Source organism: Delphinus delphis, chromosome 6, assembly GCF_949987515.2.
Source record: "Delphinus delphis chromosome 6, mDelDel1.2, whole genome shotgun sequence".
Taxonomy (NCBI): Eukaryota; Metazoa; Chordata; class Mammalia; order Artiodactyla; family Delphinidae; genus Delphinus; species Delphinus delphis.
The window spans coordinates 577,786-604,315 of NC_082688.1; the positions used below are offsets into that span (position 1 = coordinate 577,786).

The 26,530-nt window shown below is 62.5% G+C and overlaps 3 protein-coding genes across 12 annotated transcripts in view; 2 read left to right on the forward strand and 1 right to left on the reverse strand.

Moving 5' to 3' along the window:
- The first annotated feature begins 564 nt into the window (after positions 1-564).
- On the forward strand, positions 565-5,573 carry ENTPD8 (ectonucleoside triphosphate diphosphohydrolase 8). 9 transcript variants are annotated; one of them, XM_060013685.2, is made up of 10 exons: positions 565-817; positions 2,144-2,286; positions 2,370-2,487; positions 3,046-3,196; positions 3,321-3,480; positions 3,607-3,837; positions 3,912-4,175; positions 4,408-4,468; positions 4,677-4,811; positions 4,886-5,572. In XM_060013685.2, exons 2-10 carry the CDS (start codon positions 2,161-2,163, stop codon positions 5,326-5,328), a joined length of 1,689 nt encoding a protein of 562 aa, XP_059869668.1. In that variant the 5' UTR covers positions 565-817; positions 2,144-2,160; the 3' UTR covers positions 5,329-5,572. The 9 variants fall into 9 exon arrangements, with proteins under 9 accessions (XP_059869668.1, XP_059869664.1, XP_059869667.1 ...); XM_060013681.2 differs by having other exon boundaries at positions 3,917-4,175; positions 4,358-4,468; positions 4,886-5,571; XM_060013684.2 differs by having other exon boundaries at positions 3,321-3,439; positions 4,358-4,468; positions 4,886-5,571.
- On the reverse strand, positions 5,568-15,575 carry NOXA1 (NADPH oxidase activator 1). The gene is made up of 14 exons (XM_060013691.2): positions 15,148-15,575; positions 13,202-13,284; positions 12,229-12,337; positions 11,093-11,227; positions 10,064-10,171; positions 9,056-9,115; positions 8,767-8,810; positions 8,165-8,297; positions 6,897-7,059; positions 6,624-6,682; positions 6,268-6,422; positions 6,013-6,127; positions 5,808-5,922; positions 5,568-5,706 (listed from the first exon to the last, which is right to left on the reverse strand). The coding sequence occupies exons 1-14, from the start codon at positions 15,322-15,324 to the stop codon at positions 5,618-5,620; spliced, it is 1,545 nt and encodes a 514-aa protein (XP_059869674.1). The 5' UTR covers positions 15,325-15,575; the 3' UTR covers positions 5,568-5,617.
- Positions 15,576-15,860: 285 nt separating this feature from the next.
- The window catches only part of EXD3 (exonuclease 3'-5' domain containing 3), a 76,421-nt gene continuing 65,751 nt past the window's right edge, over positions 15,861-26,530 (forward strand). For both annotated transcript variants that reach the window (XM_060013692.1, XM_060013694.1), the window contains exon 1: positions 15,861-15,997. The gene's annotated coding sequence lies outside the window, so the exon portion shown is untranslated. The remainder of the gene's footprint in view (positions 15,998-26,530) is intronic.

The window sequence follows — 26,530 nt, forward strand, 5'->3', positions numbered from 1 at the left end:
CCTGCGCAGTTTTGCATCGAGTTAAACCCAGCAGTCTGTCTCCGGGGTGGGAGCGAAAGCACAGGTCCGGCGAAGCCTCGTGCATGAATGTCCACGGCAGCTTTTCACAGTCGGAGAGCGGGAACCCCGATGCCTCCAGCACCGGGGGTTCAGCAAACGGTTCATCAGAGCAGCTGGTCTCCACGTGGGCATGGGGGAGATGCTGGGCCTCAGGTCTCAAGCTGAGGCGAAGAAGCCAGGCTCAATTCATCTCTGAGACCCCCTCCCGAGGACAAAACCTCAGCGAGGAGAGCCAGTGGGGTGGGGGGGCCGGGGCTGGGCTGGGCGGATCTGGTTGCGGTGGCCGGGGTCACACAAATAGACCTGTGTGCGCAAAAAGGGGCAATTTCACCGCACGCCTGCAAACCACCAAACCACTCGACTGGGGCTGACTCTCGCCCTCCTCATGGGACCACAGCTGGTCCTGACTCCGGGCCTTTGCTCTGGCCGAGCCCTCGGCCTTGGGCCCTTTCCAGTCACCTGACTCCGCTGACCTGCCCCTCGCCTGAGCACTGGCACCGTCCTCCCACTGGGGAAGGGCGGGGTCGGAGGGCAAAGTCTGAGCAGCCTCGGAGGGGACCACCCTGGCCGGGGGTGGTGACCCCAGGTGGGGGCAGGCAGCAGCGGCTCGTCACCTGCCTGACAGCGGACCCGGGCTCAGGGGAGCGGTGACCAGCGTCGGGTGGCGGGCAGAGGCGGGACGGCACCTGGCAGGTGCCTGAGAGGCGACAGACGGGCCAGCTTCCACGCTGCTGCCACTGCTTACCCACCAGCCCAGGTGAGGGGCCGTCTTGGACTGGGGGTGCTGACCGGTCCTGAGGGCGTGCTCTGTGTGGAGTCTACCCAGCCTCTCTGCCCACCCACTGGGGGCTCAGGCTGGGGGCTCAGGGTGCTACACGCCCTGGAGGGGGGTGTGAGGGGGGTACCGGTGTCCCTGGCCCTGCCTGTAACTGGTCTGTCTCTGTGAGTGGCCTGTGGCCAGCGTGCTTTTGGGGACACAGGCTGGGTCCCGTCCGGCCTGGCCTGGCGGCGGCTCGAGCAGATCACCCGTCCTCTCTGAGCCTCGCTCTTCCCTTCTTAAAATGGGATCATGACGCAGACGGGCCGCCTGGAGCCCAGGGCCCTGCATTCGCCCTGAGAGGCGGACGCCCCCTGGGAACAGCCGCATTCCTGCGGGGATACTGATGCCGCACAAAGTCCATGAGCCTCAAAGCTCTGCAGACCTCAGACCATTTCCTTTGGACAGTGGTGGCAACTGGCCCGAGGCCCCTGGTGACCTCGTGTGCGTGGGTCTCCGCTCAGGGACGTTTGGGGGCTGGAGAGGGCCCTGCAGAGGCCTCAGCCACTGAGCTGGTGCCGTGGCCCCGTGCAAACCACATTCCTGGGTCAGCCTGGGCCGGCTGCGAGGGATCGTCATGGGGCCAAGTGAAAAGGTTCAGATCCGAGAAGCCCGAGGTTGGGTTTTTAAACAGAAACCAGATGAATCTGTTCAGAACCCCTCAGCCTTCAGGTCCTTCAGTAGAGAAACCGTGCTTCCCGGGACCCGCTGACCTGCTTGGCAACAATTAGACATCCAGGCAGTCGGTCAGCTGTCCCCACCGAGTTCAGGCCTGACCCCAGGACTCTTGGAAAACTGTCCTGGGAGAGGCCTGGGGTGAGGGCTGCAGGGAGGAGCCAGGTAGGTGGGAGAGGTGGGGCCCTGGGTTCCCGGAGTTCACTGTGGATCTGGGGCTCCTTATCCTGTGGGGGACGGGAGGGGAGCTGGGGTCCTGGGAGGGTGCGGGCAGTGGGGCTGGCAGATCACACGGGGGTGGCTCCGCTGGGCCCCGGCGTGGCACTAGAAAGGGGGTCTCCGGGACCTCCTCATTGCTGTGTGTTGCAGCCTAGCCTGTCGCCAGACAGGGCGTCCCGGTGCCCGGCCCCTGCCGGCCCCTGTGACGCTGTGACACCATGCGCAGCCTGGCTCTCCGGCGTGGTCTTTAGTCCTGCCCATCGACCCAGCCGGGGTGGGCTGTCTGAGCCCCGGGGAGGACCGAGGGGCTCTCCAGGGCAGCGGCATCTGCAGGCAGCAGAGTCTGGGTGCTCACTGCTGCCAACCCCACAGGTGCCAGTCCCACCCCCATGGGGCTGACATGGAAGGAACGGGCCTTCACAGCCCTGCTGGGGGCTGCAGCGGTCTCAGGCCTCACCACGCTCATTCTCTTCCTGGTGGAGGCCACCAACGTCCTCCTGCCTGCAGACACCAAGGTGTGCCCCCAGACCCCACCCAGGGGAGGCTGGGCTGGGCCGTGACGGCCCCTACGCCCTCCTGACCCTGGTGTCACTCCCAGTTCGGGATCGTGTTCGACGCTGGGTCCTCCCACACATCACTCTTTGTGTATCAGTGGCTGGCAAACAAGGAGAATGACACAGGTGTGGTCAGCCAGGCCCTGGCCTGCCGGGCGAAAGGTCAGTGGGCAGTTCCGTCGGCGGTGGACAGGTGCTGGGAGCTGCCAGCCGCTGCCCGGCTGGGGTTCCCAGCTGGGTGGAGGTTTGGGAAGTGCCACAGGCTGGAGCTGGGCAGTAGCAAATCAGCCTAAAGAAAAGGGGCTCAGAGAGGTTCAGTGAGTTGCCCCAGGGTGCCCAGCCGGTCAGTGGGAGCCGGGCCAGGGCTCTGGATCTGTCCTGCCTGAGCCCGCAGAGACCCGAAACAAACCCTTCCAGCTCCTGGGGCTCCAGACGTGGCATCCCTCCAACCTCTCCCTCGGACTTCACGTGGCCTCTCCCGTGTGTCTCAAATCTCCCTCTTCTGTCTCTTGTGAGGAGGCCAGTCGGTTTCAGGGCCCACCTGGGGAATCCAGGGTGATCTCATCTTAAGATCCCTAACTTAAGGACATCTGCAAAGACCCTTTTTCCAGATACGGTCCCGTCCGCAGGCTCCGAGGGGCATGATGCATCTTCGGGGGCTGCTTTTCAGCTCAGCTTCCTTCGGGGCCTGGAGCCTTGTCCTGTGGTGGTGTGTTTCAGGGCCTGGCATCTCTTCCTACGCCTCTGACCCTGCACAGGCTGGCGAGAGCCTGCAGGGCTGCCTGGAGGAGGCGCTGGCACTGATCCCAAAGGCCAAGCGTCAGCAAACGCCCATGTTCCTGGGGGCCACAGGCGGCATGAGGCTGCTCAGGTGTGGGGGCTGGCGCGGGCCCGCACGCGTCCCTGGGGTGCAGCGTGAGAGCTGTGGTCCTGCTCAGGCGGGATGGGGGAGGGGTGGCTTCTGCCAGCTCCAGCGGCCTGTCCTCTCCGCGCAGCCAGAAGAACAGCTCTCAGGTGGAGGACGTCTTCGCAGCGGTCAGCCAGGCCCTGAGCCGGTCTCCCGTGGCCTTCTGGGGCGCTGAGCTCCTGGCTGGGCAGGACGAAGGGGCCTTAGGTTGGGTCACCATCAACTACGTCCTGGGCCTGCTGGTGCAGGTGCCACAGACGGCCCCCGGGTGGGAGGGGCGCCCGGGGGGGTCATCGTGGCCGGCCCCAGGGTGGGAGGGGCACTCGGGGGGGTCATCGCGGCCCCAGGACTCAGTGCCCCCTGTCTGTGGTCAGTACTCCTTCTCCGGAGAATGGATCCAGCCTCTGGAGGGGACGTTGGTGGGCGCCCTGGACATGGGTGGGGCCTCCGCCCAGATCACCTTTGTGCCTGGGGGCCCCATCCTGGACACCACCACCCAGGCCACCCTCCGCCTCTATGGCACAGAACACAGCGTCTACACCCACAGCTACCTCTGCTTCGGGCGCGACCAGATGCTGAACCGGCTCCTGGCCGGGCTGGTGCAGGTGGGCTGCTCTGCGGGAGGGGGCGGGGCACCCTGCCAGGCGGGTGCTCAGAGGTGCCCCCACCCTCCCCGCAGAGCAGCCCGAGCCTCCTGGTGCGTCACCCCTGCTACCACAGCGGCTACCGGGGCACGCTGGCCCTGGCCCCCCTGTACGGGTCGCCCTGCGTCCAGGCCGCAGCCCCCCGAGACCTCGGCCAGAACCTCACTGTGGAGGGGACGGGGAACCCCGGGGCCTGTGTCGCCGCCATCCGGGGTCTCTTCAACTTCTCCAGCTGCGACGGCCGAGGAGACTGCGCCTTCGACAGCGTCTACCAGCCCCCCGTGCGGGGACAGTTCTACGTGAGCCCCTGCGGCCTGCCCTCGGGGCCAAGCTTCCCCTCGGGGCCCCAGGGCCCGACCCCAGGGGGCCCTTGGGGAGCCTGGGACCCCAGGTGGGGTGGGGCGGGGTGGGGCGGGGCGGAACCTGGCTCATCCTGGGCCCCCGCCTTGCGCCCTGCCGGGCACTTCACCCCCTCCCCCAGGCCTTCTCCAACTTCTACCACACCTTCCACTTCCTGAACCTCACCTCCAGGCCGCCGCTGGCCACGGCCAATGCCACCATCTGGGAGTTCTGCCAGAGGCCCTGGAAGCTGGTGGGTGGATGCGGGCCGCCCGCCCCCCACCTGGGCCCCAGCTCCCTGGGCTGCAGACCCCACCGAGCGGGGACCCCGTCCCAGGCAGTGTGGCCGGGGGGCTGGGGGGCTCCAGGCAGGAGACTCAGGGGCACGCCTCCGAGGGGCGCCAGCCTTGGGGGCCCAGGAGGTGAGGCCTCATGGGGCTCCTGGCCTCCCGGGCCCCCAGGTGGAGGCGAGCTCGCCCGGGCAGGACGGCCAGCTGCGCGACTACTGTGCCTCGGGCCTGTACATCCTCACACTCCTGCTCGAGGGCTACGGGTTCAGCCAGGAGACCTGGGGCGGCATCGAGTTCCGCGAGCAGGTGACGGCTCAGGGCGAGAGGGGGTTGGGGCTTCGGGCCGCTGCCTGCAGCCTGACCGGCCGTGTGGCCCGCAGGCCGGTGGCACCGACATCGGCTGGACGCTGGGCTACATGCTGAACCTGACCAGCCTGATCCCAGCCGAGGCACCCGCCCAGTGGCGGGCACAGAGCTATGGCGTCTGGGTGGCCGGAGTCGTCTTTTTGGTGCTGACCCTCACGGCCATTCTCGGGGCCACTGTGGTGCAGCTCTGGCTCCGGGACTAGGCTGGCTGCCACCTGGTGCTGGAAGGCAGAGGCCTGAGCTGGCCGGAGCCTTCCTGAGCCCCGACCCCCAAGGCTCGCCCTGTGGGCTCTGGCCCCGTGGTCACATGGCCCCCTTTTGCCATTGGGGTCATTCTGGCCACAGAGGCTGTACCGTGGCCCCGACCATGGCCTTCAGGTGCCGGCGCCCCAGCAGGTTTCCCATGTTGCACGAGGGCTGGGCCATCGCGACCCCTGCAGCCCTCAGGGCTGTGTGACTGCAGACCTACGGGTTCAGGGCCAGGCCAAGCCTGGGGGTAGGGGTGACTGCTGGAGGTAGAGGGGGCCGGCTCTTTGGGAGGGGCCGGCAGCGGGCCCTGGCCTCTCCAGGAGCTGACAGAGCCAGTGTTCAGGCTCTGTGGGCTTTTCCCGGAGTGGCCACCCCACACCCTCGGAAGCCTCAGTCAGGTCCCCTCAGTGGCCAAGCCCAGAAGACGGACCACACCTTGGGGGGAAGATCGCCTTTATTAAACCCTCCTTGCCACAGACTCCTTAGCGCCAAGCTCCTCATGTGCGCCGGCCGGCCGGGACCACGAAGCACTTGGGGAAAATCCCGACGCGGCCGTCACAGTGGCCCTCCAGCCACGCCTGGTCCACTGCAGGGGGCGTCAGGGCATCACCACATCTGCTCGCAGACACCGCGTCTGCCCCGGGGCCCCGGCAGGGCGATGGGGGGCGGGGGCAGTGCCAGCTCTACCTTCGCACAAGACGTCCACCGTGTCTCCGGGCTGCAGGGCCAGGTCCTCGGGCCCCTGGGCAGAGTAGCCGTGCCGGGCCACCACCTGGTAGAGGACAGGCCGGCCGCCCACTCCCTGTGGCAGCGGGGAGGGCTGTAGGGTAAGCTCGGCACGGAGAGAAGGGCTGGACATCCCCGCCCCAGGCCGCCTCCCGCCCCGGCTCACCTGGCACCGTAGCCGCAGCTCCCCAGAGCCGGCAGCCGCGCCCCGCCAGGCCCTCTGCAGTGCCTCCTCCCCGGTGAGGGGCACCCAGCCCCTGCTGTCACTAGGGTCTCGGTAACTGCAAAGAGATGCCTCAGAGTGGGCAGCGCGGGCAGGGGCTTTAGGGAGGGTGCTGACCTCTGACCTCAAAAGCCTCTCCCAGGGCCGGGACTAATAGGTGCCCAGCTTGGAGCCCTCCCACCCGGCTTTCCAGCTCACCTGAGCTGCCCACTCTGGGCCTGGAGAGGGAGGGCCTGGCTCATCAGGGCCCGCAGGCTGGACAGGTCAGCTCCTCTCGGGGCCCTCAGGGCCAGGGTGAAGGTGCACTGCACTGTGAAGGTCACCAAGGACTCGGGGCCCCCTGCAGCCACACCCTGGGTCCAAGGCCCCAGATCTGTGTGCCCAGGACTGCCAGGGTGGGCTTCAGGCCAGGGGGCAGGGCAGGGACCGGGAGGGTGGGAGGGGCTGGGGCTCTGGACTCGTGAGGCTTCTTTAGCTGGGGTCCCTAGAGGCATTCGGAGGATGGGGTCTGGCCTTGGAGCCCCTCATCCCTTATGAGAGCCAGTGCCTCTTACCCCAGCGCCTGCAGGATCCTCAGAGGAGCCAGGGCCCAGCCCCCCAGCCACCAGCAGCCCTGCGGAGCGGGGAGGAGTCAGGGACTCCGGTGGCTACCGACCCCCAGAGTAGAACGTGTCGGAGTAGAGGAGATGCTGACACCACCGGGAGCCCCAAGCCCACCAGCTTCCTCCCTGGAGGACAAAGAGGCTGCTCCCAGCCCCGCCCAGATACCTGCCTGGGGCTCCCTCCACAAAGTGCCCTCCCACTACCAGCTGCTCAGGGCGCCTCACCTGGAGGGACCCACTGGCCAACTTGCTCCACGTGAGGCTTCTGCAAGGGAAGCCGCAGGCTGGGGCTCTGCCGGGCCGGGGTGGGGTTGAGGCCGGGGTGGGGCCCTGAGGGTGGAGGTAGCTTTCCCTGGGCCTGGAGCTCGTCAGGGGCGGTGCCCAGACACTGTCCAAGCAGAGCCAGTGGTGAGGGGCATGGCCTGCAAGACAGCCTGGCCAGGCAGGAGGCCACAAATCTAACGGCGTTGGAGGTGAATCCGGGGCATGAACCAGGTCCCTATAGGCCTGGAGACTACAGACAGGCCACCGTGCACTGTGGGCACCAATCCGTCTTCCCCTGGCCCACCAGGAGGCGGCAGCTCCAGCTGGGTTCCCGGTGACCCTGGGGGCTGGGGACCGAAGCCAGGGACCCGCTGGACTTCACCCTTGTTGGGACCCTAAGCAGTGGGTGTGCTGAGGGGCGGCAGAAACCCCAGAGGGCCCCAGTCCTGGCCACACCGACCAGCTGACTCAGATGCTGATTTCAGGTGGGATCTGAAAGTTGGACTAAGTTTGTAAACGGAGTGTTTAGATTCTTATCAGACTTGTCAGCTGTTTAAATAATTAGGAAGCTGTTGCCCACCGTCAGGAGGGTCAAGTGCTCGAACGCCCAGTATGTGAACTCAGGGCCACGGGGTTTCGTCAAGCCCAGCTGTGATGGATGGCTTTCAAGGGCACCAACTGTCCACCGAGTTAGCTGGACATCAGTGAAAGAGGAAGTGAAGTGACCGTCTCGTTTTAAACTGAGTCCTTTGATAAACTGAATGTGAAATGTAACCACCTTCTCCGTGCTCCCGGCACACCTGCCCAGGAGAACCCTGTGCCCCTCCCTTCCTCGGCCTCTCCCAGTGCCTGGGGCATCTCGGGGAGTCCCATGTCCAAGAAGGAAGGCCGGGGGCCCCAGCTGAGGGGTGGGAGCCTCATGGCTATGACGCACGGGCTGCAGGCCTCTGCCGGGCCCAGGGTGGGGAGCAGACACCCAGGCTCCTGTCTGTGCACACGTGAGCAGCAGTGTGTCCCTGACCTATGGCGTCCGGTCACTGTGGCTGGCTCCCGCCAAGGCCCTGGACTGCCTGAGGAAGCCAAATCTCTATCCCCCAGCCGGTGATGAGGCCACCTGCCCTGCCCTGAGACCCTTGCAGGGCCCAGCTGTGGCTGGTCCCGAAGCTCAGCCTGGGGCGGGGGTCCTCCAAATACTACGGCCCCTGCCTGCCCTGCCCGGGCTCACCCACCTGCTCATCATTGGTGACCAGTGTGCCGTGGTCAGCCCGCCCAGCCTGGCCAGAGCTGACCTCCGTCTCCGCATCAAGGGGCGTCCTGGGGCCACAGCGGGTACCAGGTCTGGAGGGGCCTGTGTCACGGGCCCTGGAGGGAAGGGGGAGGGGTCCTCGTTCTCAGGCCTCACCCAGCCAGCACAGAGGTCGAGGTCCTCCATGAAAGGTGGGCCTAGGAGAGCCCTGAGCTGGAAACAAACAGCACCCCAGTCGGACCACCACCTGTGAGGCTGCATCTGGCGGGGCCGGCAGGGCTGCTCCCGTCGGCCTGCAGCCCAGCCTGCACCCCACCCCGGTGCCTCTGGTGCCCACCGCCAGGCCTGAGCAGAGCTTCAGTGAGGGGCAGGCAGGCTCTTTCCCCAGGAGCAGAACAGGCTCAGGACAAACGGGGGCACAGGGAGGGCTGAGCAAGGCGGGACCCCTCGCCCTGCACCGGGGCTCCAGCCGGTCCAGAAAGGGGACACAGCCACCTGGCCCCTGGCCCGGAGTGGCCACACTGGGCCTGCAAAGGGGCTCTGCCGACAGGGGAAGAAGAGTGGGGGGCCACGGCCCCTTCCTACCGTTCGGCAGCCCCAGGCCTGGCTTCACCACGTGCGTAGAGACCCTGTGGGCACACAGTGACCCCCCTCCTCAGGATGCAGACCCCACGGAGCGTCAGGGGCTGGGGGGCAAGGCTGCACAGTTTTCACTGGCTCTCTCCCGGGATGGGACGCCCCCCACGTTTAGATCAGAAAGACGTTGAGAAGCCCGCGGGGAGGGTTTAAGGCATCCTTAAGTGTAATGGTCTGGAAGGCCCCACCTGCAAAACGTCAGAGGAGAAGTCAGGTGGCCGGAAGGCTGCCCACCCACCTGTGGCTGCTGAGGCCGGGCGTCCTCGTGCGGGCCGTCAGGGATGGCGGAGGCCACCACCTGCGGAGGGACAGCAAGGGGCCGGCCGAGTCAGGGGTGCCCAGCCCTCGCTGCCCATTCTGAACCCCGAAGTCTCCCATCTGCCCAGGGGATGCTGCCCAAGCCTGGCCCAAAGACGTTGGACCACGTGGTGGGGGCAGGGAGGTGGGAAAAATATGTTTGAAGAAGGAAAACATCTGTGCTGATCATTTTAACTTATTTTTCGTACAACCTTTAAAATATTCTTGTTTCTTAGAAGCAGTCATCTCCTGTGATAACAGGACTCCAAGTTGATGGATTAATGCAGCTCAGAGCCCCCTCGTCCACGCAGCCCTCCGGCAAAGACGCACGACACCTAGCCCTCGGGTGACCGGGGGCGTGTCAGGCCTGGCTGAGGGCCACCAGCTGGAAAGCAGAGTGCATCTTCCTTTGTGCACAGGGAACCTCCTTTCCCGCCTTTGGGGCGAGCTGCTCCCCATCATCCTGTGACTTTGCTGCCCTGCCCTGACCCAGGGTGGGCAGAGGTGGCCCAGGCCAGCCTGCCTCGGGCCTCCCCAGGGTCTTGCTCTCTGAGGCAGAGATGCAGGGAGGACACAGAAACACAAAACCCAGGAGATGCTGAGGCCAGAAGAGCGAGTCGAAGGCGGAGGTAGGCAGGTTCGGCACCACCTTGGGGGTCCTCAGCAGCTTCTGGTGGGCTTCACCGCCAGGTTCCAAGACCCAGATCTGTGAGCCCCATTTGGAAACACTGCTGCCCGCCCCAGGAGCCTTGTGTCCTCTGTCCACCCACCAAGGCCTTGATGACCCTGTGAACTCAGCCTGCGGGTGTCCCTGTGAACTCAGCCTGGAAGCTCGGGACACGGTGTGAGCTCAGCAGGGGCCTGGCTGCCCGCCGCTCTGCGGCCTGCTGGGTGCTGCTGGCCCCTGAGCCCCTGGGGCCTGAGAAGCGAGAAGCTACCCCTCCCTTACCTTGGCCTTGCCCAAGAAATCCACGGGCTCCAGGTGCTCCAGGTGCCGCCTGTGCGGCCGGAAGACCTCACCCCTGGGGACCTGCCGAGGCTGCAGGGGGGCCTGTTTCTGGAGGGGGGTCCAGACAATGCAGACCTGAGCACTGGGCCAGGCCTGAGGCTGCAGGAGCCTCAAAGCAGAAGGGACGGCTTGGCCCTGTCACCTACTTCCCATAGCCCATGGGAAGTCCAGCCCACACCTGGGCACATAGGCTGCCTCCCTCCAGAAGTTTCTTCAGCTCATATAGTCAGTCTTGGGGGCCGGACAGATGTGAGCCCCAAACTGCAGGCTATGGGCTGGGCAAGCTACCTGAGTCAGCTTAGGAGTCTGGCTCTGCTCACCTGCCCCCCACCTTCCCCCTCACCTGCCCTCACCTTCCCCCCACTTGCCACTCACCTGCCCCTTCACCTCCCCTCACCTGCCCCCACCTTCCCCCTTACCTCCCCTCACCTGCCCCCTCACCTCCCCTCACCTGCCTACCTGCCCCCCACCTGCCCCTCACCTGCCCCCTCACCTGCCCCCCGCCTGCCCCCTCACCTCCCCTCATCTGCCCCCCACCTGCCCCTTCACCTCCCCTCACCTGCCCCTCCCCTGCCCCCCACCTGCCCCTCACCTGCCCCCTCACCTCCCCTCACCTGCCCCCTCACCTCTCACCTGCCCCCACCTGCTCCCTCACCTCTCACCTGCCCCCCACCTGCCCCCTCACCTCTCACCTGCCCCCCACCTGCCCCCTCACCTCTCCTCACCTCCCCTCACCTGCCCCCTCACCTGCCCCTCACCTGCCCCCTCACCTCCCCCCACCTGCCCCTCACCTGCCTCCCACCTGCCCCTCACCTGCCCCCTCACCTCCCCTCACCAGCCCTCACCTGCCCCCACCTTCCCCCTCACCTTCCCCCTCACCTGCCCTCACCTGCCCCCTCACCTGCCCCTCACCTGCCCCCTCACCTACCTCCCACCTGCCCCTCACCTGCCCCCTCACCTGCCCCTCACCTGCACTTGGCCCAGGGCGATGTCCAGGTCATCGCGGGCCCCTTCCGGCCCCTTGGAGATGGCTTCCTCTAGGCTGTGGGTGGCCTCCGCCCAGAGCCCCAGCTGGCTCTGCACTGCAGCCACGCTGAAGAGCACCTGAGAGTGAGGTGGGGGTGACGGCAGGCCCAGGACGCCCCCCAGCCCCACCCCCACCAGCTCTGCCCCCAGCCCCACCGCCTGGTCCCACACCTGGCTCTGCCCCGGGGCCGGCTCTGCCCCGCAGGCCTCACTCCCCAGACCCCCAGGCGGAGCGGATCAGCCCTCCCTGCTTCTCTGCTCTGAATGTCAGGCGGACCTCCCATCTCTGGACGCAGCCTCTCGGCCTTCGCAGCCCCATCCTGCATTTGGCCTGACCCCCTCCTCCCCGTGCTGCCCTGCTTACTGAGCCCCCAGGAGTCTGGGGTGCTGTCTGAGGAAGGCCTCTCTCCGCCCGCCCCTCCCCCCGTGTGGAAGGACGTTTTGGGCTGGATGTGCGAAGCAGCAGCAAGTGGCCACGCTCCCGGGAGCCGAGGGCGGAGGGTGCGGACCGCTCACCCGCGGCAGTCTCTGTCCCGCTCCCAGAGCTGCTGTCACATGGCCTGCTGGGGTCACGGCCGGCCGACTCCCACAGCCCGCCTTGCACACAGTGCCCTGGGCCGGGGCCACCCCGGCGGGACGTCCCCCGCGGCTGGCTTACTGGGACACAGCTGGTTCCCAGGGGCTCCGAGGCAGCACGTTTCTGGGAGTGCATGGGCGCTCCTCCTAAGCCACTCCATCAGTGCCCACCCCGCCCCAGGAGGCCAGGAACGGCGCCAAGCGAGAACCCCAGGGCGGGGATGCCAGGGGCCCACAGTCAGGCCTGCTTCGGCCCAGCCCCCGCCCAGCCTGTCACCTCTCGTTGACCTCTGACTCTCCCCTGCACCCCCCGGTGGGATTTGGGGGCCCCTCTGGCCAGAGGGAGCACCTGAGTCAACACGGCCCCAGCTGTGACAGTGACAAGACAGCGGGACCCGGAGGATGGGGTCTTCAGGACGAGCGGCCTGGAAGGAACACCTGGGCCGCCTGCCCACAGACAGCACCCCCAGTGCCCAGCCGCGTCTCGCTCCCCGCACGCCCACCTCCCAGGCCTGCAGCTTGAACCGCAGGCCCAGCTGGGTGTAGTCGATGGCGGCGTTGCCCCTCAGCTGTACCAGGGTCCGCTGGAAGTCGGACAGGGCCTCCCGGAACCTGTGGGCGGCAGGGGAGCCTGGCGTGGAGGCCCTCAGCTGCCAGAGGGCAGGGGGCGGAGCTTCGCCCAGCCCCACGCTGCCCCAGCTCCTGCTGCAGTGGTGGAGGCCCTGGTGGTCACCCAGGTCTCAACACAGGGGGTCCACACACAGACGGGCTGAGCAGCACGTGGGGCTCCAGCTCTGTCCTCTGGGCGCCTCGCTCCCCTGCCCGTACCCCAGACCCTCTCCCAAACCTCGGTATGCAGAGTGCCCTGGGCGTGTCCTGCCTGCTTCTCGGGCCCCACCCCACGGGCCTCCCCATGCAGAGCCCCGCTGGAAGCTCCCCAGCCCCCACCAGAATCCCCATCGCCCCCAGGAAGGCTCCTTGGTCGATGAGAAGAAGAGGTCTCCCCCAGAGCCCACCTGCCCCCAAGGGGACCTTCTGTGGGGGCTGGGCCTGTCCTGCAGCCCGGATCTCTTCTCTGGGAAGGGCCGGGCGCCGAGGGCCGGGTGGCTAGGGAGGACCCCCATCACTTCCATGTCCTGGGACGCACCACTCCTCCAGCCCTGCCCTCGGTTTCCACGTGGGCAGAACGGGTATAATCGCGCTGTCCCGGCTACAGCAGGGATGTAGGAGCAAAGGAGGGGAAGCCGGCGCAAGCACTCTGTGGTCCCTTGAACCCCGTGAAGAGCCATGGGTCAAGGTGTGGCCCTACGCTGCTTCTGCCACCACACGACCACAGCATCCTGTTCCTGGCCTCCCCTGGGGCCGCCCAGGAGGGGTGAGTAAGAGGAGATGACCCGTGGGCAGAGAGGAACACAGGAAAGGGCTCTGCAGAGCCAAAGGGCCATCAGAGAAATAACAGGGCACTTCTGTGCTCACCTCCCCAGCTGGAAGTTGGCCACTCCTCGCTGGAAGAAGCCGACAGCCATGCAGGCATCCTTGGTCACTGCCTGGTCAAATGCCTGGGGACAAAAATGCCCATGGAACACCCAGGTCTGTAACCCCGTCACTCCTGTGTCACAGATGCGGTCCAGGCGGATGCCCAGCAATGGATCAAGGAATCGTGTTGGCCCCCATCATGGCCACCTGCAGGAGAAGGTCTCCCGCGCCCACCCAGGGGGCCTCTGGGTCTGAGGCTGGGCGCATGCATCACGGCCACAACCCAAAGCCGCCTGGGCTCCCAAGGTGCCCTGCGATGCACTCAGGGGCAGTTCGGTGGCAGCACAAACCAACCTGTTTACCATGAGGACAAGGAAACACTCCATCGCGTTAATAATAGTTACCTTTGGGGGGGGGGAGTTATGCAAGGTTTTTGTCTTTTTTAAATCCTAGTTTTGGTAGTTTGTACAAATTGACGCACTTCTCATCTATTAGAATCAGAAAGAGCAAAAACGCTAAAGTCTTAACGTGTGTAAAACACAGCTCTTCCTGAAACTAGACTCAGAGATGACATCATCTGTTCCTAAGGAGGACAGCAGCCACCAGTTAAACACAAGCAAGAGGGGGGCATACAGCAGCTATCAAGTTAAATCCAGGCAACTGGATCGGTGTCATGGCCAAGTGGGGGGCTTGTTGAAGTGAGTTTGACCCGAGGTTGAGGGTCCGCACACAGTACTGACGTGGCCACTCAGCTCTAGGGAAACCCGTCTGTTGTCCTGCCACACAGAGCAGCGAAATCGAAGCTTCCGTAGGGCAACAGATTGCATTCCCAGCTACACCCTTCTCACCCTGTCCAGGTCCTCGGAGACAACCAGTTTTATTAATTGTAGCCGTTCCATCTGCTTTTTAAAAAATTTCCAAAAAACATGCCTCTGCTACTCCGTCTGCGGTTAGGGTGCAGGCGAATTTAACACTCACACCCCTCTGCGCAGAACTTCTGTCCCCTCCCTCTGGTTAAATCACGGTTTAGAGGAAGTGGTGACTGGATTGGCCTCACACTGCTGATTCCATGGTGTCCAGTGATCGCACCCCCCTTGTTGGATAACATTTTAACACTGACATTGCTGCTGAGATAACTGTAGATTCATACACAGATGTGAAGAATGACAGGGTAGGTCCCTTGAACACGTTTTCGGCAGCTGTCACTGATGGCCTGAACAACGCGGGAGCCCGGCTCTTTCCGAGGGGGATTCGGTGTGCTGCTGGCTTTCTGTTGTCACCCGTGAAGCGCGCACCACCGTAATAAACCTGGGGGCTTGAAGGGCGGAGAGTGGCCTTGCCGGCCCCTCGGCGGAGGCACGTGTGTGTGCGCCCATGTGTACCCCAGCTCTTGGTTCTGCTTTGGGGAGTGGGTGGGAGACAGGTGAGCGCTCAGATCTGGGGTTTGGGCAGCAACCAGAAGCCTTACCTCCTGGCCATCACCACAGGTGTCTGCAGAAGGCCCAGCCCAAACCCTACACCCTGGGTGCCCCTTCCCAGCCCCATCCAGCTTCGAGCCCGTTTGCGGGTATGTTAGCACCTCGGCCAAGAGCACCTGAGCCAGTGTTCATCCCGGCCATTCCCCAAAACTGCAGAGCCTGGCACATGGTCACCACACAGTGGAGGCAGTGCCAGAGCCCTGCACCCCCATCCCGGCCCAGACTCAGCTCCGCTGGGGTCCCCTGCCCACACAGGCCTCCCCTGCTTAGGTGTTCACGGAGGCGGACCTGGGGAGACATCCTCAGGTGGCCATCAGGGAGGAAGGGCAGGGGTCCTGGGCTCACCCCTGCAGCTGGGACTCTATCCCACCCCTCATCGATCCTCCCAGGGCCAGAGGGCAGCGTCCCCCAGGGGTGGGGTCTCTGCGACCAACCCCGGGGGCGCAGGCTGTCGGGCCCCTGGCTCACCCGCAGCGCGGCTTCCGGGTCCCCGGCTAGCAGGTGCACGCAGCCCACGTTGAAGCTCATCCTGGCGGGCGGCTCCGGGACGCTCGAGAAGAGGCGCAGGGCGTAGTCCCAGTCCCCACGCGCCACGGCCTGCGCGCCCCGGTGCCAGTCGCGCACCAGGTCCCCGAGCGAGGGCATGGCGACGTGAACACCAGCCCGGCCCCACGGCGGAAGTCGGAGATTCCTGGCCGGAGCGCGGCGGGCGCGGCCGGCGGCGTTGGGGGTCCCGTCACGGGTCCGGTGGGGTGGCTGGGGGCCGAGGACCGCGGAGCAGGGGCCCCGGGATCCGGAGACCGGCGTGGGGCTGCGGGGGCCCGCTGAGGAGGACGGGAGGGTCGGGGACCGACACGGGCGCCAGGTACTCGGTGAGGGGCGGGGCGGGCCGGGGAGCGCCAGGTGGGCCAGGCCTCCTGAGGCCCACGGCGCCCCCTGGCGGCAGAGCGGCCCCACCCCCGTCAGCCCCGCCCCCGGACTGACCACGCCCCCAAACGGCGGCCTGGAGGCTCTCCCAAGCCGGCCCCGCCCCACCGGCCTGACCAAGACCCTAGCCTGCCTCCCGGCTCCTCCCCGGACCCAGCCCCGCCCCTCCGGACTAACCGCGCCCCCAAACAGAGGCCCGGCTCCTCCCCCCGAGTCAACCCCGCCCCTCTGGACTTCCGCCTGGAGGTCCTCCTGCTCGCGCTTCCCGGCCCGCCGCGCACAGCTCGCCAGGCCTCGTCGGCCTTGGTGCGCTGGGGAAAGCCGTCCGGGCCCGCTGCTGACGCCGTGGCCGCGGCCGGGCCAAGGTTCCGGGAGGACCCCGCTGACTCAGGTAAGCGACCCCGGGGCGCGGGCCGAGCGTGCGAGGGGCGGGGGCTGTGGAGCACGTCCTGGGCCGTGCACTGGCCACAATTGGTGCCCCTGGGGCCTCCCGCGCCCGCGGCCGGTGCTGGGCGTGGGCACAGCTGGGAGGGCTCCGGGGGTGGGTCACCCTGGCTGGGCATAGCCAGTCTAGGACCCTGGGTCGGAGCCGGAGGGTAGGCCCGAGGCTCACGTGAGGAAGCAAGTCGTGGTCCTCCCCAGCGACCCTCTGGGGACGTCCGTCAGGGCGTCCTTCCGCCCAGGGAGACCCTTCCACTCTCCGTCGTTCCCTCAGCCGGCAGGACTGGTCCAGCCCCCACCTCCCGTGGCTGGCGCTGCCCCTGTGTGGGCAGGTGGGCCCCACGTGGTGCGGCCCGGGAGACCCTGGACGCCAAGCATAGAGCCCCTGTGTACCCCGCCCCCCCAAGTCTCTGGTTGACATTAAAGATAAAACAGCCAGTTATTTTATCAGCAAAATGGGTTTATTCAGGAACAGCAGAGAATTGCAACTCAGGACAAGAGGGCTACAGCGAAAACTATAGGCAAGACCAGCTAATAAAGGAGAGGAATGTTACTTGACAGAGAAAAAGGAGGAAGTTGGGAGGGGCCGCTTGCAAGGAGAGCCCATTGGAGGAAACGGGGTTCAGGGTGGCGACGCTTCCCATTGGCTGGGCTGCTGCCGGCGGGGAGAAAACCTCCTCTTTCCTCTGGGTCCATGTGAGGTACATGTCTGCCTGTTTGGGGTCTGCAGACACGATGAGTGGTGGTGTGTGAGAGCTCCCCCTTCCAGCCTTCCCGACTCCATTTTAATGAGGAGTCCCTTCATTCAGTTTCACACCGTGAACACCAGAAGGTCCCCCTTCCTCCTTCACGGAGAAAGAAGAAGCCTCTAGAGACGGTGCCCCTGCAGGTGGAGCGAGGTGGTGCCTGCCCACAGGGTCCTGGGGCTCCATCCCCAGGAGAGGCCGGGAGCCGCTCCTTAAAGTCGGGGGACCCCTACAGGTGCCTGGACCTCTCCCTTCTCAGCACACGCCCCACGGACACCCCTATTTATGTCTTATTTGCTGCCATGATCTTAGCACCTTGTGTTAGGTTTTTTCAGAGAGAGTGATTGTTTTTTAAGGAATTAGGTCACGCACTTGTGGGAGCTGGCAAGTCCAGAATTCTCAGCCCGGGGGTGGGCGCGGGCGGTGACAGGCTGGAGACCCAGGGAGGAGTCTAGAGGCAGACATCCCTGTTCCTCAGGGGACCTCAGTCTTTTCTCTTAAGGCCGTCAACTGATTGGACAAGGCCCACCCACATCATGGAGAGTCTCTGCTTTACCAGTGTTGTTTTGTCTACTGACTTCAAGGTTAATTTCATCTGAAAAATACTTTCACAGCAACATGTGACTGTACTTGACCAAATATCTGGGCACCATGGCCTTGTCGCGTTGACACATAAAATTAACCGTCACAGCACCCAACCCTAGAAACACTCCCGTAGATGGGCTCTGCCCTTTTCCGTACTCAGGAGAGCACCCTCCAGGGTTCAGGGGAGGCTTGTGTCTCGGGAGATGTCAGAGCCCGGAGCCCAGCAGTAACACAGAGACCCAACTGCCTCTGACGCTGGACTCCTCCTTCCTCAGTTGGGCCTGTGACTCTGCTCAGTTATGGCTGTGTGAGTCTCCTCCCTGTGTGGCCCTGGGCCAGCTCCCTGTGCCTTACCTGTGCAGGCTTCCTTACCTGAGGACCAGGGACGATGAGGACGACCCAGCAGGGCTGCTGTGAGAAGGGCCTGCCATGATGCTTGAGAAGTGCTCAAAAGGTGTCCTGGGCCGCTGTGCCCCCGAGGACCCTGCTTCCTCACCAGTGTGGGCTCTGAGGTTCCCAAACTGCTGGCCTGGAGGTGGGCGGGGCCCGCACCACACACATGCTCCCTCCTCCCCGAATTCCCGTGTGGACGCTCCCTTCCTCTGACCAGACCTCCCACCCCCCAGCCTCCCCGCAGCCCTGCCCGGTCCAGCCTCAGGATTCCCGCCTCCCTCGCAGCCCCAGAGGGTCCCTGAGCTCAGCTGCCCCCTCCCACCGGCCCACCTGGGGCTCGCCGTCGCTGCAGCCCTCACCCCCACCCGGTCCGTCCTTGCAGCTCACGCCCTCCCCCTGACGAGCCCCACCCACCGGGGGCCTCTGGGCCCCGGTCCCTTTGTCGGGGCTGGAGGAGCTTGGCCTCCGACTGGTCTCTGTCCCCCTTGACCGTGAGCCTCAGGGGGGGTCACGCGGGCCCCGTGCGGGCACTTGCTCCTCCCCCGGCCCAGCTCCTTCCTCATCCTCTCCTCACCTCTGCCCCATCCTGCCTCCCAGCCCAGGACCCCCCTGGCTCCTGGAGGAAAAGCGGCAGCTGGAAGTGGGTCCCCGCCTCCTCCCTGGGAACGCGCCCGCTCCCGCGGGGCCCACCTGGGCCTGGCGCTGCCCCCTCCTCATCCCCACGTATCTTCCTGGGGTGCTCCCTCTAGGTATCATTTCCCCCCTCGAAACAGATGTTTGTCTTTGCATCTCGAACAAAACACTCCCCTCCTGCGCCCACACCATTTCTTTGTTCCCCTTTGCAGCAAGACTCCTTGAAAGGATTGCCAGTACTCAGCGTCTCTGTTACCTTTGCTGGGTGCTTTTTAGAAACTTCGGTATGATTCACATATCATAAAGTTCATTTTTAAAGTGTACGGTTCAGTGTTTTTGTCACACTGACAGAGTTGTGCGGCCATCACCACTAGCTCGTCCCCACTGCAGTCACTCCCTGTCACGCCTCCCCCAGCCCCGGGCAACCGGTGGTCCAGTCTGTGGATTTGCCCCTTTTGGACAGTTCATATCAGTGGAGTCATAAAGCGTTTGATCCGTGTCTGGCTTCTCTCCCTCGGCAGCACGGTTTGGAGGATCGTTCACGTTGTAGCGTGTGGCAGTCCTTCAGTCCTTTTAAGGCAGAATCACATGCTGTTGTGTGGATGGACCGATTCTGTTGGTCCACTGGTGGGCATTAGGGTTTTGCTTCCAGTGTTTGGCTCTTGTGAATCACACTTGTGTGCACGTGTTTGTGTGGCCGTGTGTTTTCCATTCTCTTGGGAGCCGGGTCGGGTGGTCACCGTGTGTAGCTTTTTGACTGTTTTCCCATCGTGCTTTTTACTCTGAATCCTGCTCCAGGCGCCTTCCCACCAGGGTTCCACCCAAGCACTTGTCAGGGTTTCTGGTGGCTTCCTTGTGGCTCGTCCGCCTGTCGGTGCCTGGCTGGCCCTGCCTCTGTGCACTCACCACCCGGGGTCCCGTTGTTTGAATTACTCTCTGGGTGTTCTGTGTGCCCACTACTCTTCAGCTTTTCTATTTCCATAATAAAAAGATGAAAAAAGTACCATCCCTGTGCCCACCAGTGTACACGGATTACTATTGCGGCTCTGCTCCTAATAGCCCAAAACTGGAAACAGCCTAGATGCCCTTCAGGGGGCGCTGGTCAAACAGACTGCGTCCACACCGAGGGAGCCCCCTCAGCAACAAGGGTGAGCCCTGGGCACACACAGCAACTTGTGTGCATCTCAGGGAGTGTGCCGAGTGAACACAGACCTGGGAAGGCCAGACTGTGTGGCTCCATCTCTGCAACTTTCTTGAAATGACAAATGATGTGAATGGAGATCAGATCAGCGACTTGGGGCAGCTGTGAAAGGGCAACAGGAGGGCTCCATGGGGCTGGAGCGTTCTGGTTTTCCACTGAAGCAACACAAGGTCCTGGTTGTGATTTGGGGTATATGTGTATGGGTATATGGGACATCTATTATTATTTCTTACAAGTATATGTATATCTACAGTTATCTCAAAATAAAATGTTTAGTTTTTAAAAATCCTTAAGAAGATTTCAATTACAAGTTTTTCTATTTTACAGATAGCCTGAAAATTGGAGTGATTAAATGGCCTCTAAGATTCTTCCAGGTCTAAAATTCAATACTTTAGAGGTTGTTTAGAAAAACTTCCTTGTATCTGAGCTAAAATCTATTCCCCAGGGGACTTCCCCGGTGGTCCAGTGGTAAAGAATCCGCCTTCCAATACAGGGGACACAGGTTCGAGCCCTGGTGGGGGAACTAAGAGCCCACGTTCTGTGGAGCAACTAAGCCCGTGCGCCACAACTACTGAGCCCGTGCACCACAACTACTGAGCTTGTACGGCCACAACTACAGAGTCCACAGACCACAACCAGAGAGAGAAAACCCACACGCCACAACTAGAGAGAAGCCTGCGTGCCACAAGGAAGACCCCACGTGGCCAAAAATATAAATAAATAAACTCTATTCCCCAGTAGCTGTGGAGGTGCCTGGGGCGGCTGTGGCCCAGAGAGCCCCAAGCCAGCCTTGGTCAGGACACTGGCCGCTGCCGCAGGTGAGAACTTCCCAGGATCCTCCTCCGTGGGGGTGGGGCTGCTGAGATTGGTAGGATCCCGTCATTCGTAAATCAGTAGAGGCCGGCACAGGGGCGTGTCCTGAGTGAGGACAAGCCTCAGTGGCCAGAAGAGTTCAGTAACTGGTTGGTTCTGGGGCACAGATGTCAATCAGATGGGCGGGAGCTGGGTACTTGGGAACTGGTTTCCGCCCAGTACAGAGTTTTTGCCTTCTTTTTAAACAACGGGCACTTCCAAGAAAAAACAAAGCGCCACGTGAGATTTTCCCTCAGGAAATAGAGACAGGCTCAGATGCGACAGGGGCGCCTGGTGTCGAGGCCAGCCGTGTGGGTCTGGGTCCCCCCGGGCTGTGTCCATCGCACAAGGCCGCGGAGAGCCTCCCAGCTCAGAGCTCGGTGATCACGCTTCTCCCCGGGGCTCAGCCGGGGCACTGGGTGGGTCATCAGACCCGCCGCTTCAGGTGTTTACAGGCTGCCAACGTGAACACATTTGCCGAGGACCCTGCCCCCGCCCCCGCCAAGAGGGCTTAAAGAAGAAAAGTGCGAATGACAAGGAAGGGCGGCCCCTCCAGCCAGGGCAGCCCACACTCCAGGGAAGCCACGCACACAGCAACTGGCTCCAGGTGAATCTCCCTGGAGGGTCAGAGTTGAAAGGAGAATGTAAATAAAACAGGAGACTTTCAGTTCTGTCTGTAGGGGCCCGTGGGGAAGGGCTGCATCCTACGGGGGGCTGGCTGTCTGGGTGCATCGGACCTGGAAGCACCTGGGCACCCGTCTCTGCTTTCGCGGACGGGGACCCCCTGCGCTTTCAGACCAGAGACTGTGCTGCTGGTCCCTGAGCTAATGTCCACTCGCAGCCCCCCGCACGGCCCACGGCGTCCTGCCCCGGGCCGGCTACCCTGCAGGCCGGGGCCTGTCCCTGAGCAAGGGGAAGCCAGACGCTAGAAACTTCGAGCAGACCGGCAGCAACAAGCCGGTAATACAGAACCAGAGCTTGTGAAGGAGAGCTCATCGCGTGGAGTAATCGCCGGAGCCAGCGAGCGCTGCGGCTCCCAAACCCCAGGGGTGAGGGCCAGTCCGGGGGCTTCCACCTCCCAAGGAAGGAGGGCCGGCCGGAGGGAAGAGGGACGTCTGGGCTATCACGACAAAAGGCAGGTCCAAGAAGCCTGCGTTTAACCAGAAGGCATTCGTCTGCAGTGGGGAAGGAAACCGTGCCCCCGAAGTCAAAACCAAGAAACAAAAGGCAGTAGAGGGAGTTAATAAAGAGAAAAGCTTGGAAGGAAATCATGCCATTTGCAGCAACATGGATGGACCTAGAGATGATCACGCAAAGTGAAGTAAGTCAGGCAGAAAGGCAAGTATCATGTGGTCTCACTTATATGTGGAATCTGAAGGATGCAAATGAACTTACAAAACAGAAACAGACTCACAGACACAGAAAACAAGCTTGTGTTTACCAAAGGGGGAAGGTGGGGGGAGGGATAAATTAGGGGTTTCGGATTAACATACACACGCTACTGTATTTAAGATAGATAACCAACAAGGCCCTACTGTATAGCACAGGGAACTATAGTCAATCTCTTACGATAACCTGTAATAGAAAAGAATCTGAAAAAATATGTATATAACTCAAAAAAAAGGAGAAAGCTTAATTAAATAATTAAATCAGGAGGCACAAAACCAAAAACCAGTTGTTTGTGTTTTTGTTTTCGTTTTGTTTTGTTCTGGCCACACCGAGCGGCTTGTGGGATCTTAGTTCCCTGACCAAGGATCCATCCCAGGCCCTCGGCAGTGAAAGCAACGAGTCCTAACCACTGGACCGCCAGGGAATTCCCCAAAATCTAGTTCTTTGAAAAGACCAATGAACTAAACTTTTGATAAAACTAATTAAGGGAAAACAAAAGAGAAGTAAAAACTTGCTGAACGTTCACGAAAGGTGAGAAGCACACACGTAAACAAGATTTACACCGAACGCCCTGATGTTATGGTAATAAATGTGAAAACCTCCTCAAGAAATCAAGGCCTCCTATCAGAACGGGCCTGGGGGAAGCAGGAGACTGGAGCAGGCGATGAGCAGAGAGCAGATGGGCTCAGAAGTTCCCGCCGTCTGGGACGTGGGCCCCCGGGCTTCCCACCAGTCCTGGCTGCAGCCCCAGGACCCTGAGTCAGGACCACTGGCCGCCGCCTGAGACAGCACGTGTGTCTGGTGGTCACGGACAGCCAGCGACACAGCGGCCGGCTCTGCAGCTCAGACCCCCGGGCATCCGGGTGGGCGGGTGGCTGGCATCCCCTGTAACTTAAGATTCCATATAGTTTATTTTAACTTTTAAGAATAACATCTGTGGTTTGATTTCTTTTTTCATGAATACAAAGCGGAGTGTGTTCATTGTATAATACTTAGAAAACGCAAAAAGTCAAAGAGAAAACCCAGAGGACTGGCAGGTGCCCCCCGGGGCCGAGTGGGTTGAGGCCCACGGGCCTTTGTCCCGACGTGGCCGCTTTGGTGACACACAGCTTCGTGACACACTGGAAGGATTTGTCCCCGTGACATTGAATATTTAATGTAAAATGTGGTTTTTAAGTAGCCATTCGTCATTCCTCCGATTTCTGCCTCGTTTTTGGTCGTCAGGAGGCCCTCAGTCAGAGCAGGCAGGGAGCAGGAAAGCCCACCCGAATGGCGGTGACCCCTGACCTCTACCCCCGGCCCCCACTGCAGTCTGGCACCCGGTGAGAACGGGGCCCGAAGAGCCTTCTGGCCAAGACTCCCAGGGCTGGTTCCTTTGTGCTGCAGGAGTGACTCGACTCAGTTTGACACCATCGCAGTGACCCTTGGTGTTTAAAGTTGGCAACCTTAATTTTTAAAGAAAGGAACAATCGTTAAGCCAAATCAGGAAGTTAAAAATCACACCTCTGGCATGGAGGGACTAAGAGATCGACCAGTGTTGGCAAGAACTCGGGGGGGTGGGGGGTAGCGTCCTGAGGCAGCTACCCTGGAAGAGTCCGCGGGTTCCGCGAGAGTTATACACCAGCCACGTCTGGCCCGGCGCTCCCTGCCCACAGGCGTGCCCGCGGCCGGGTCCACACCGTGGCACGTTACCCAGCTGAGATGCCGCAGTGTGGATGAACCTTGAAAATGTCGTGCTTAGTGGAAGGAGCCAGACAGGAAAGGACGTGCATTACGGCTCCGTGTGCACGAAGCGTCCTGAACAGGCAAAGCCACAGGGACAGGAGCAGGGTCATGGGTGCAGGAGGGCGGGGGGCCAGGGTGGGTGGCTGCTGGCGGGGATAGGCGATCTTTCGGGGTGATGACAGGCTCTGGATTAGGGGTGATGGTTACACATGCCTGAATATACTAGAAACACTGAATTGTATACTTTAAAAGGTTCAATTCCATGGTATGTGAATTACACCTCAATAAAGCTTTAAAAAAATCACTGAGATGATCGCACAAAAGTTTAATTCAGTTTGAATGGCTTTCAAGTTAGCGCTGTCATTTAACTGAAGCGGCCTGAGTGGCCACATCTGCAGGGCCCAGGCTTTGCACCCCCATGTCTCTGGGGATCCTGGGTGTCTCTGCATTTGGGACCGGGGGCAGCAGGGTACGTCTCCCCGTAGCTGTTGTGGGGAGTGGCAGCTGGGGGTCCGGTGTCCCCTCGTCCTGCCCCGAGGGCCCGGGATTGCAGTGGAGAGGCGTCCGGCCGCCTGCAGGGCCGCTCTCCTATGTGGTCAGCTGCTTTTCTCAGTCAAGACCAGTGTGTCCAGCAGAAATACGTGAGCCACACGTGTGGTTTTAAATTTTCTATAAAAAGAAAGGCGAAATTAACTTTAGTGGTATATTTTATTTAACCCTGGCATACGCAACATGTTACTATTGCGACACGTACTGGATACACGGAAGTCAGTACTGAGGCCCTTTCTGCTGTCACCCCGTGTGCGTTCTGCGCTTACAGCACGTGGGGAAATGGGCCCGGGAGGCCGCCCTTATCACCCTCCACCACCCCATCTGCCCCACGATGGAGGGCAGAGGGCATACCTGGGGGGACACGCAGCCAGCGCTCCCATAGTTGTGGAAAACGACACAGAAAAATGACACAGGAAGCATGATCTGGCGCCCAAACCAGAATGCTGTGCTGACCTCTCTAAAGGCCGCGCCGTCACTCCCCGTGGTGCTGAGAGAATGCATCGTGTTCTGTGCTCTCCTGGGCCAGGTGGGCAGATGGACAGATGGACGGGAGGCACGGGCCTGGGCCAGCAATGTGATTCTTTGTGGGGTCCTTCAGCTCTCCTTTCTGGGCCGTTTGAAGGGCAGCTTCGGGTCAGGAACAGTGAATCGTCCACTCCTCGCTGCCCTTCCCACGTCCTCTGGGCTCCCGCGGGGTCTCAGGCTTTGCCGCCCCCGCCCCGCCCGCTCACAACGCTGCTTTGAGAAGGGGCGACCGGCCTGAAGAACGTGCCCCCAGCCCAGCTCATGACCAAGCTGGGCTCCTGCCCGGCTTGGCCTCCTTTGGACCTGAGGGGTCTCTGGGCACAGTCGGGCCGGGTGGGGGGACGTGCCCACGAGCACCCACTCTGTACTCCCCTTCTGCTTCTCGGTGGGGCTGGGCTGTGGTGGACGTGGGGGCACTCTGTCTGGAGGCGGCAGCATCCCTGGGAGGGTGGCCCTGCTGAGGTGTCCTCTTTCCCCTACTGGGCCTGCTGGATCCCCTTGGGCCTGGCTGAGGGGTGGCATCCAGGAGGCATCTGCGTTGGGCCAGGTTGGTCAGTGTGCCAAGCAGGAGGCAGGTGGACATGGGGCAGGCACGTCTGGGGACGCTGATCACCCCAGAACCTGTAGCAGGCCAGGCCATCTCCCAGGTGGCTCTTAGGTAGGTTGCTAAGTAGCTCTCAGGTAGGGTCCCAGGTAGCTCTCAGGTAGGTTCCCAGGTAGCTCTCAGGTAGACGCCCAGGTAGGTTTACAGGTAGGCTTCTGGTAGACGCCCGGGAGGCTCCCAGGTAGGTCCCAGCTCTCAGGAGGAGGCAGTCCGACCTGCAAGGTGTGTCTCTCTGGGAACTCCCCTGCGCGCTTCCTTGGGTTTGAGTCTGTTTCTAGGTGGGTTTGCTGCTGGGCTGGGGGCTTCCTGCTCAGGTAGGGAGTGGAGCTGGGGAAGCAGGAGCCTCTGGGGTGAGTGGAGATCTGGTCGTGTGCCGGGGCTCCTTGCAGGGATTTGGCTCCGCTTAGCCCCTTTCAGCAAAAGTCACAACGCTAAACAAGTTGTATTTGGTGACTCTGATTTAAGGAAAGTTTGAAAACTGCCAGGTGGCGCTCACCGCGGGGCCTCCGGGAGCTCCTGTCCCTGGGAAGGCCCGTTCTCCTCGGCACGCACCGCAGACCCAGCACCACGATTCCGGCTAAAGACCATTTGGGCTCCAGGCAGACTTTTTCATTTTAAAGTGAGGTCAACTTTTAAAGTCTGCAGTGGGGTGAACTTGAACTTGGTCGTTGTCAGCAGTTTTCAATCTCAGAAGCACATTGGGCTTAGTTGCTGTGGCTGGTTGTAGATTGATTTCAGATTCCAGGGCTCAGGGACAGACCAGAGCCGAGTTTCGATGGCCTCAGTCCTTTCCCAAGGAGGGTCTGGCTCTGTCCACCTGACCTGGGGCCGGCCTGAGGCCCCAGCCAATCAGCTGCCTCCGAGTGGCCAGGCGCTGGCCACTGTGCCCCTGAGAGAAAGGGGGAGAGTGGTGCCAACAGGGAGGTGGAAGCCCGCCTGCAGCAGGGACTCCCCTAACGGAGAGGGTTAGGGAAAAGCACCCTCCCGTGAAAGAGCCACTGGCCATTTGCCCCCTTCCTGGGCTGACCAGCAAAGTGGACGGCTGCAGCGGGAAGGAGGCCATCAGGGCGGTGAGCTCAGGGACAGCAACCCGAGCGGCTCGGGTGGAAAGAGCGTGACCGCCAGGGAGTGGGCGCACTGCTGGGCTGGGGCTCCTCCTGCGGGGGCCTGACGCAGCGGGGTGGGCAGGACGTTCACCCCGCAGAAATAAAGCCTCCGCCTTCTCAAGGAGGAATGTCCCTCGGGCCGCCCCGTGCTGGGAGGAACGAGGAGGGCAGG

Excerpts from the sequence above, each read along its gene's own strand:
- NOXA1 (XM_060013691.2), bottom strand. The coding sequence starts at position 15,324 with ATGCCCTCGCTCGGGGACCTGGTGCGCGACTGGCACCGGGGCGCGCAG. Across the intron at positions 9,116-10,063 it reads ATTTCTTGGGCAAGGCCAAG|GTGGTGGCCTCCGCCATCCC; the intron begins GTAAGGGAGGGG and ends GTCCCTCCGCAG. Across the intron at positions 8,811-9,055 it reads CCCGGCCTCAGCAGCCACAG|GGTCTCTACGCACGTGGTGA; the intron begins GTGGGTGGGCAG and ends GTGTGCCCACAG.
- ENTPD8 (XM_060013681.2), top strand. The coding sequence starts at position 2,161 with ATGGGGCTGACATGGAAGGAACGGGCCTTCACAGCCCTGCTGGGGGCT. Across the intron at positions 2,287-2,369 it reads TCCTGCCTGCAGACACCAAG|TTCGGGATCGTGTTCGACGC; the intron begins GTGTGCCCCCAG and ends TGTCACTCCCAG. Across the intron at positions 4,469-4,676 it reads GCCAGAGGCCCTGGAAGCTG|GTGGAGGCGAGCTCGCCCGG; the intron begins GTGGGTGGATGC and ends CCGGGCCCCCAG.